The 10426-nt window shown below is 45.2% G+C and overlaps 1 protein-coding gene across 14 annotated transcripts in view; it reads left to right on the top strand.

Moving 5' to 3' along the window:
- Positions 1–4466: 4466 nt before the first annotated feature.
- WDSUB1 (WD repeat, sterile alpha motif and U-box domain containing 1) overlaps positions 4467–10426 on the top strand; it is a 51327-nt gene continuing 45367 nt past the window's right edge. For 8 of the 14 annotated variants that reach the window (XM_017547616.2, XM_037745414.1, XM_037745413.1 and 5 more), the window contains exons 1-2: positions 4862–4959; positions 8434–8848. In XM_017547616.2, coding sequence (XP_017403105.1) covers positions 8451–8848 — 398 coding nt within the window. In that variant the 5' untranslated portion in view covers positions 4862–4959; positions 8434–8450. The other 6 variants (XM_017547547.2, XM_017547541.1, XM_017547610.2 and 3 more) reach the window with 6 other exon arrangements.

Here is a 10426-nt window from a genome sequence, read left to right as displayed (position 1 = left end):
TTTTAGTATGTACCAAATACCAAGTTTCATACATGTCATAGTGTTTCTTTCTGGTATTCTTACTTCCAGCCATACGCACATTTTCTACTGTCAGGCAGTTCTCACTGTGCCCAATATACACCATCTCATCCCAACCCTCTTGTCATTAGGCAGCCCTCGATCTTTCTTTCTTCTGTATGGAATTCCATGTGTTTCTAAAGAACTCTACTAATTCCTACTACTTGGTTGGCATACAGGGACTCTGGGTGGTTTAATGAAAAGATGGCCAGTTCGAAGGTATAAAGTTTATATAATGGCAAAGGATAAAAGGAATTAAGAGAACATTTTATGATGCATTAAATTACACATCACACTCCCAGGCAGAGTTGCAGCTTTCCAGATCCCCAGAGTTCTCTGCAAGGAGGTGGCACTGTGGCTGATACCAGGTGTGGAGAGTTAATGGTTGCATCAGCTATGAGATAATCTCTGGGCAATCTGCCAGGATGTTTTTACAAATGTCTTCTGCAGTACAGTATACTCACAGAAAAAGGCACATTTCACGTGTTCAGGTTGATATAGTTTTGCAAACTAAACACCTCAAGGGAGTTTTTATACCATGAGCTCTACCCTGTCCAACTATTCTGGAAACTGTGACATTGGGTTTGCCTGTAAAGCAAAACAACCTCAAAACATGCCTGAGTATTTACTGTGAAACTGGGTATTTCCAAAGTTCATTGCTCAGCAGGCCTGGACTTCAGGTCTATTTAGCACATATTCTTAGGCCCACCTTTTCCAATTTCACAGGTGCCTCTCATCTCTCCTTTAAGCTCTTGTTTACTCTGGATCACACATTTTAGTAATTGGGGGCTCACTAATTGCTTCACATCTATTCTGTTCCCATTGCAACTTTATTTTGACAAACTTTACATGTATTGCTTACTATTTAATTGAAAAGTTGGTTTTTCTTTAAATATATCATTTAAAATTGTTTTCTTCAAATAGCATTATTTTAAGGAGCAGAACAAGAAATTAATGACAAAATGGGATTTTTTTTCCTTAAATAAGATTTTTTTCTTTTTCCTGTTATTTGTTTTTTTTTTTTTACACAGTCTGTTGCCAAGGCCTGGAGAGCAGTGGCTCAATCTCAGCTCACTGCAACCTCTACCACCCAGTTCAAGTGATTCTCCTGCCTCAGCCTCCTGAGTAGCGGGTATTATAGGCGCACACAACCACATCCAGCTAATTTTTTTATTTTTATTAGAAACGGGGTTTCTGCATGTTGGCCAGGCTGGTCTCAAACTTGTGACCTCAAATGATCTGCCTGGCTCGGCCTCCCATAGTGCTGGGATTACAGATGTGAGCCACCATGCCCAGCCTTAAATAAGATTTTCAACAACTACACAATTAGGGTGAGGAATCCATAAAACATTCACACCTTTAATATTCCAAGTCAAAGTTCCAACTGCTTTAACACTCTGTCCTCTACCAGCTCACTGTACAAATCTATAAATTCTTATAAATTAATCTTTACAAATTTTGTTTCTATATTATATTGGCCAGATATTTTAGTTAACATCTCCTAAACTGCAAACATGTTGATTGGAGACCAGCCTCAATGAGGCTTCTGTCTTTGAAACTGCCTGTTTCTGTAGGACAGGCAAAGCTGACTACATTGGACTTGAAGTCATGATACTAAACTACTGGAAGGTGTAGGCAAGGGTTTCTTTTATATATTTTACTTAAAGAATATTATAACCAATTTGGCTTATCAAATTAGTGTAGCTAGAGGCCGAGGCAAGCAGATCATTTGAGGTCAGGAGTTTGAGACAAGCCTGGCCAACATGGTGAAACTCTGTTTCCAACAAAAATACAAAAAAATTAGTGGTGGCAGGCGCCTGTAATCCCAGCTACTCAGGAGTCTGAGGCATGAGAATCGCTTGAACCCAGGAGGTGGAGGTTGCAGTGAGCTGAGATCGTGCCACTGCACTCCAGCCTGGGCGACAGAGATGGAGTTTGTGAGACTCCATTTCACAAACAAACCAACCCACACATAAATTAGTGTAGCTAAAAGGGTATTCCTCAAGTTTGACAAGAAAGGGGAGAGACAGGTACAGCTACATATTGCTAGAGTGTAAACTGTACAACCTCTCAGAAGAGCAGTATGGTAATACTAAAACTGTTTACACCTTTATGCCCAGTAATTTCATTTCCTTTTTCTTTCTTTCTTTTTTTCTTTTTTGTGAGACAAAGTCTCACTCTTTCTCCCAGGCTGGAAGTGCAGTGGTGCCATCTCTATTCACTGCAAACTTCGCCTCCTGGGTGCAAGCTATTCTCCTGTCTCAGCCTCCTGAGTAGCTGGGATTACATGCGTGACCCACCACGCCCAGCGAATGTTTTGTATTTTTAGTAGAGACGGTGTTTTCGCCATGTTAGCCAGGCTGGTCTCAAACTCCTAACCTCAGGTGATCCACTAAAAGTGGTGGGATTACAGGCGTGAGCCACTGCGCCTGGGCTCCATTTCTTTTTTTTTTTTTTGAAACGGAGTTTCGCTCTTGTTGCCCAGGCTGGAGTGTCTGAGTACATATTCATAAATACAGATAAAGATTTATGTATATAATGTGGTAATATATAGAGGCTAAAAGAAAAAAAGATTTTGGTACAAAAATATTTCATCCACCATTATTTATACTAAGGGTAAAAATGTTGAAGCCATCCAGCCACAGGCAAAATATTAAATAATTTATACCATTAGGTAGAAAAAAGCTAATGAAATTTTAGACATGAAAAAAGCTCATGACACAAGTTTATGTTCAAAAAGACAGTTTGCAGGACTTTTTGTAAAATTATTGATGTTTTTTTCTGAAAGACTGAGAGGAAATGTTATCTCTGAGTGGTGTAATTATTGAACCCGGGAGGTAGAGGTTGTGGTGAGTCGAGATTGCACCGTGGCACTGCAGCCTGGGCAACAAGAGCAAAACCCTGTCTCAAAAAAAAAAAAAAAAATGTTTTTTGTTTTGTTTTGTTTTGTTTTTTGAGACAGTCTTGTTCTTGTCGCCCAGGCTGGAGCGCAGTGGCATGATCTCAGCTCACCGCAACCTCTGCCTCCCGGGTTCAAGCGATTCTCCTGCCTCAGCCTCCCGACTAGCTGAGATTGCAGGTATGCACCACCACGCCCGGCTAATTTTGTATTTTTAGTAGAGACAGGGTTTCTCCATGTTGGTCAGGCTGGTCTCCAACTCCTGACCTCAGGTGAGATCTGCCCACCTCGGCCTCCCAAAGTGCTGGGATTACAGGCCACCGCGTACTGCCCAATTTCAAATTTAAATGTGACCATTTTAGGTCATTACTCTTCAAGGGTAACTGGTTTGCACAGACTGATATATTTTTAATATTTCCTCATGGATTAAAAATAAAAGCTGTGCCTTTGATTTTCATCTGAACATAGTCCTACGCTATTTAGTGCATTTAGTTAACAAGTGGTAACTTGCCTAGGAACTTTTTCCTGGATAATTTTTATCTCACAAAGGACTGGGAGGGCCACTTTGTAGTTAATGACACATGGAAACCAGTCTACCGTGAGCCACTGGGGCGCACTGGCAAAGGCTTAAGAAAAGGCGTCCTGCGTTTCAGCGAGCTCAGGTTACCCACCCAGCGGCAGGGCTGGGGCCCGTGGCAGGCAGCCTGCCCTGGGAGACCTCTGGGGAAACCCGAGCGCGGAGGCGAGGGCAGAAGACGCCAAGTCAGGGACCGCCGAGGGTGGCCAAACAGAGAAGGCCAATCAGGGAGACCGGCCTCGGAAAACAGAGGCAGTGCAGGGTGGAGAACGGGAGAAAGGTAAAAACTTTCAGCAGGGATGGCCGAACCGTCGATGCAATGCCCCTTTAAAACGACGTTTTAGGCGGTCACGAGGCCTTGCGACTGCAGCTTTAGCAACACAGAAAGAAGTGCAACGTTGGGCTCTTTCCAAGTCTGAGCTCACTCTGACTCTACAGTCAGAAGCCGGGTAGGACCTCGCAATCCGGGCGAAAGGGCGCTCAGGCGCCGCCGCACCGGCCAGCCTGGTGGGGTGCCTGTTCCCCCGGTTCTGGGTCTCCGCCGGCGAGAAGAGGGCGGGGCCTGTTCCCTTTGCTCTGGGTCTTGGCGGGCGTGCGGAGGGCGGGGCCTGTTCCCTATGCTCTGGGTCTTGGCGGGCGGGGCCTGTTCCCTATGCTCTGGGTCTCGGCGGGCGGGGCCTGTTCCCTATGCTCTNGATCTCTGCGGGCGTGCGGAGGGCGGGGCCTGTTCCCTTTGCTCTGGGTCTCGGCGGGCGGGGCCTGTTCCCTATGCTCTGGGTCTCGGCGGGCGGGGCCTGTTCCCTATGCTCTGGGTCTCGGCGGGCGGGGCCTGTTCCCTATGCTCTGGGTCTTGGCGGGCGGGGCCTGTTCCCTATGCTCTGGGTCTTGGCGGGCGTGCGGAGGGCGGGGCCTGTTCCCTCCCTTCCGGGTCCGGGCGGGCCTTAGCCAGGCGGGGCCTGTTCCCTTCGCCCTGGGTCTCCGCCGGCGCCTAAGCAGGCAGCCTCATCTGCGCGGCACGTGACCCGCACCGGCTGCGGGCACTTGAGGGCAAGATCCCGCGCGGCCCCGGATGTGAGTCGCGGGTAGGTGAGAGCAGCCGTGCCCACGGCCCGGCTCAGCGGTGGCGGCGGCAGGTGGGGGAGCGACTGGGCTCTGCCGGCGGAGCCTCCTCGCGCGGGGCGTTTGAACCTTCCGCTTGCTAGTTCTAACCGCGCAGTAGGGAACTGCCAGAACCTTGAATGCAGCAAGGCGCGGTTCGTGCACCCTTGCCCCGGGGCTGCGGCGCGCGTGCCGGCGTCGGGCGGAAGGAAGCCCCCTGCGGGGTGAGCTGCCTGCGGGGCCGCCCTCCTGCCTGGGGTCGCTCAGTCAGCATAGGCCCGGCCGCTCTCTGAGTCGGGCACATTCCTGGTCCTTTTGTGAGGGGGGTGTAAGTCGCGGGCTTTATTTTGGGAGCGCTGGGCACCTTTCGGGTTTGCTTTGGATGGGGTGGGATGCGTGTGTTGACGCTGGCCAGCTGACCTAGCGTGCCCGGGGATTCACTGTTCGCGTGACAGCCGAGGCCCGAGGGAACGGCCACACCTCCAGGCAGGTCCTGGGTAGGCCTGAGAGCCTTTTCAAAATAGACTGTTCAGCTGACGGTGGCCTCTGTGCTTCCCACTGAATGTCCTGGAACTGCAAAGGGAGCTGAGTGCCGCCGCCGAGGGCTGGGAGCCGAAGTCTGTTAGGAAAATCACCTGTGCGCACTTGCTGGGATTCGCGAGCTCTCCAGAAAGCACCACCTGGTCTTGATTGTTTTCAGAACAACAGTACAGGGATAATCTACTAGAAATTTGCGTGTTTGTTTTTTAGGCTTTATTGGAGTTTACGTTCGAAGAAAAGAGGCTAAACTTATCCTAAAAGGATAAGATGAAGATGGGGAAAGGCATGCTAATATGTCTTAATAGTTGTTTGATTGATGGGGTCTTGCTCTGGTGCTCAGGCTAGAGGGCAGTGGTGCAGTCACAGGCGTCACCTCCGGGGCTCTAACAATGCTCTCACCTCAGCCTCCTGAGTAACTGGGACTACAGGTGCTTGCCACCACACTCAGCTAATTCTTTTATTTTTTTTTATTTTATTTTTGTAGAGATGAGGTCTTGCTTTGTTGCCCAGACTGGTCTCAAACTCTTGGGCTCAAGCAGTCCTCCCGCCTCAGCCTCTCAGGTAGCTGAGACTACAGGTGCTTGCCACCATACCCAGCTAATTATTTTTATTTTTGGAGAGATGGGGTCTTGCTTTGTTACCCAGACTGGCCTCAAATTCCTGGGCTCAAGTGTCGGTCTCGGCTTCCCAAAGTGCTGGGACTACAAGTGTGTGCCACTGTGTCCAGACCTTTTTTTTTTTTTTTTTTTTTTTTCTTCTTTCCTCAAATTTCCCCCTCTTTTTCCTTTTTTTTTTTTTTTTTTTTTTTTTTGGTAGAGATATTTCCATAAATAAGACTAGGACAAAGGATTATCAATTTTACAAGTCAAGGTTATACCTCTCCCTTTCAGAGCTGATTCTGCCTCTATACCAGTTTTCCTCTGTCAGATGTGTGTGTGTGTGTATTAGTTTTGGTAGATTTTCTAACCATTTCATATTACATATGGATTATTATTTATTTTGTTCAATTGGGCTTGAACAAAATGAATATTCAACATATATTTGTTTAAGTATATGAGGTGCCTGACAGTTTTACATGGTGTGGATACAGAAATGAGCAAGATGGCAAAGTACCTACTCCTTTGGAATTTACATCCTAGTCGGGGGAGACAATTTAACAAATATCTGATGCTGGTGGTAATTGCTGTATTGAGAATACAGCGTGATGTGCTAGCCTAGAGAGTGGCTTCTTTAGGGAAACCCTCTCTGAGGAGAGACACTGGAATTGAGATATGAATGATAAATAGGATCCCAGGAGCAGAGGGAAGTGCATTTCAGCTCGAGAAACGACTTTACGGAGGCGGAAGACTGGCCAAGGAGGCTGGAAGGAACCCAGGGAGAGTGGCTAGAGTTGAGATCTAAGAAGTGGCAGATAGGAATCAGATTATATACGGCTTTGTTTGCCGTGGTTAGGAGTTTGATTTTATTCTTAATTTGTAAATTTGTTCTTGTGTGGTCTGGCTAAGTTCACTTTTTGACGCTTACTTAAGTTTTCTTTTCTTGGTTTCCTTGAGTCATTCAGAGGTGGTTCCTCACCTCAAGTCTTTTGTATAATTCTACTCTTTACCAGACAGGATGACAAACCATAATGGGATAGCTTTCAACATGGACACTTATTAATCAATTTCCAAAGAGACTTTTGTTGGGGTTTTTTTTTTTGGAAATGGAATTTCGCTCATGTTGCCCAGACTGGAGTGCAATGGCGCGATCTTGGCTCACTGCAACCTCTGCCTCCCAGGTTCAAGTGATTCTCCTGCCTCAGCCTCCTGAGTAGTTGGGATTACAGGCATGTGCTACCACACCCAGCTAATTTTGTATTTTTAGTGGAGTCGGGGGTTTCTCCATGTTGGTCAGACTGGTCTTGAACTGCTGACCTCAGGTCATCCACCTGCCTCAGCCTCCCAAAGTGCTGGGATTACAGACACGAACCACCACACCTGGCCTGTTGTTTTTTAAAGCGCAAATCCTACAGTTTCATTTGAAAGGGGGAGCAGATAGCCTTGTCTTCATCTTGTGGAGGGAGCAGCTAAGATGTTTTATTAATATAGAAAATACTTTTTGAGCTGAGATGAGCAGATCTGGAATGGGATATTGTTGAGAACTCCTTATGAAAAAGGCTTTAAAGGCAAAATAAATACCTTAGGTTTTGAAAGCTCAACATCAAATCAGTTTGAAGTTATTTGACAAGGCTCTTTTTGAGGAGTTGTAGAAATTTATTGGTATGGCAATGGTGGTTGTGAGAAGCAGAGGTTATAGTCTTATAGATTCTTTTTTTCTGTTTAAATTGTTCTTATCCCAGGTAACAGATTGTCCTTTAAAAGAGAGCTCCCTTGGCTGGGTGAGGTGGCTCACGCCTGTAACCCCAGCACTTTGGGAGGCCGAGGTGGGTGGATCACTCGAGGCCAGGAGTTCAAGACCAGCCTGACCAACATGGGGAAACCTCATCTCTACTAAAAATACAAAAAATTAGCGGGACATCATGCGGCATGCCTGTAATCCCAGCTGCTTGGGAGTCTGAGGTGGGAGAATCACTTGAACCCGGGAGGCGGAGGTTGCAGTGAGCTAACATGCCACTGCACTTGCTTCTGGGTGACAGAGCGAGACCCTGTCTCAAAAAACAAACAAAACAGAGCTCCCAATCCCCAGGGCTGAGGACTGGTACCAATTGTGGTCTGTTAGGAACTGGGCTGCGTAGTAGGAGGTGAGGGCGCAGGTGAACTCCATGTCTGATCAGATCAGCTGCTATGTTAGATTTTCTTTTTCTTTTTCTTTTTTTTATTTTTTCTTTTTGAGATGGTGTCTCACTCTGTCACCCAAGCTGGAGTGCAGTGGCATGACCTCGGCCCACTGCAACCTCTACCTCCCCTCAGGGGATTCTTCTACTTCAGCCTCCTGAGTAGCTGGGGCTACAGGCATCCACAAACCCTATTGTGAACTGCACGTGCGAGGGATCTGGGTGTGTGCTTCTTATGAATCTAATGCCCCACAGTCTGAGGTGGAACTCTTTCATCCTGAAACCATCCCCTGTACCCCAGTCCAGGGAAAAGTTGTCTTCTATGAAACTGGCTCCTGCTGCCACAAAGGTTGGGGACCATTGCTTTAAAATGTTGATGTAGAAGTTTTCATTGAGCAAATTTTAAAATGTTGGCCTTTTTATATTGATTCAAATTGCATTTATGTGATTCCTAGAATGAAATAACCTTTATCTGCTTAAAAATTTCAGGCTGTTTTACTTAGAGCATGGTGAAACTAATTCACACATTAGCTGATCATAGTGATGACGTCAACTGCTGTGCCTTCTCCTTCTCCCTCTTGGCTACTTGCTCCTTGGACAAAACAATTCGCCTGTACTCGTTAAGTGACTTTACTGAACTGCCACACTCTCCGTTGAAGTTTCATACCTATGCCGTCCACTGCTGCTGTTTCTCCCCTTCAGGACATATTTTGGCATCGTGTTCAACAGATGGTACTACTGTCCTATGGAATACTGAAAATGGACAGACGTTGGCAGTGATGGAACAGCCTAGTGGCAGCCCTGTGAGGGTTTGCCAGTTCTCCCCAGACTCCACATGTTTGGCATCAGGAGCAGCTGATGGAACTGTGGTTTTGTGGAATGCGCAGTCGTACAAGTTATATAGGTATGGATATTTAAATTCTTCCTTTTTAATTCTGTTGAGTAGGTGAGCTTAAACAAAAAAAAGCTGAAAGCAAAATATTTTGATATTCTGCACAGTCCAAGTGATGTGGAAAAAAAGAAAAAATATTTTGATGACCCTAGGAAGCCAATACTTTTCAGGTAGCACAAGGAAAAATACTTTAACTGGCCTTCTAAAGGTCAAAATCCCAGAGAGATGTTTAATATGATTCTTATAGTAGATTTGCTTAGCTCTGAGAGTTTTACATTTCCAATCTTCACATTAAGAGTTAATCTTGTTAGACTTCTATGGATTTTTTTTTTTTTCACTGTAAGAGTTAAGCAAAGAAAGCAGTATTTTGAATAAGGTTCAGTAATTTTAGGCTTTATTTTTATCACTTGTGGTTTAAATTTTTTTTTTTTTTTTTTTTTTCCCATTTATTTATTTTTTTTTTTTTTTTTTTTTTTTTTTTTTTTTTTTTTTTTGGAGACAGAGTTTCCCGCTTGTTGCCCAGGATGGAGTGCAATAGAACGATCTCAGCTCACTGCAACTTCTGCCTCCTGGGTTCAAGCGATTCTCCTGCCTCAGCCTCCCAAGTAGCTGGGATTACAGGCACCTATCACCATGCCCAGCTAATTTTTTGTATTTTTAGTAGAGATGGGGTTTCACCATGTTGGCCAGGCTGGTCTTGAACTCCTGACCTCAAGTGGTCTACCTGCCACAGCCTCCCAAAGTGCTGGGATTACAGGTATTAGCCATCAGCCTCCCAAAGTGCTGGGATTACAGGTATTAGCCATCGTGCCTAGCCCAAGTGTTTTCAATAATAAAGTAATAGTAGGTAAGACTCACCTAAGAGAAACAGTTATTTCTCTGACTGCAATTCTTGCTGGGCGAATGACCAAGCCCAGAAGAAAGAACCTCAGGCCTGGTGTGGTGGTGATGTGTTATTTATCATTTCTTTAAAAAAAAAAAAAAAAAACTGAAAAACTCTTTGGGGAAAAAAAAATCAATTAATTTACATTGGTAATGTTGTGTTGCAATTTAACAACATTAAAACTATTCACATTTATTTATATTGTGGCAAAATATACATAACAAAAGTTATCATTTTTGTTAGCTAGGTGTGTGCCTGTAGTCCTCACTACTCCAGAGTCTGAGGTGGGAGGATTGTTTGAAGCCAGGAATTTGAGGCTGCAGTGAGCTAGGATTACACTACTGTACTCCAGACTGAGTGACCCTGTGTCAAAAAAAAAAGTTACCATTTTTACGTTAACACTCTTAGATGACATTAAGTACATTTTAAAAACTGTGCGCTTTTAAGTATTAAAATAGCTTAGTGTACCTCCCCTTCCTAGCCCGCAACATCTTTCAGAGCACAAATGACAGCTGGTGACAACTATTGCTCATTTAAGCTTAGGTCTTTGGGTTGAAGAAGGTGATGTGTTTTAAGTGGTGTTAATAAACACTTAGGCCAAATATCTTTTTTATATGCATGAAATCTAGCTGTCAACTAAGGAACCTTTTCACTTACCTCATGACGGCTTCTGACTATAGCATAACTATCCCTAAAGTATGTAATTA

Source organism: Cebus imitator, unplaced genomic scaffold, assembly GCF_001604975.1.
Source record: "Cebus imitator isolate Cc_AM_T3 unplaced genomic scaffold, Cebus_imitator-1.0 Scaffold10, whole genome shotgun sequence".
Classification (NCBI taxonomy): Eukaryota; Metazoa; Chordata; class Mammalia; order Primates; family Cebidae; genus Cebus; species Cebus imitator.
This window is presented reverse-complemented; position numbering and strand designations above follow the sequence as displayed.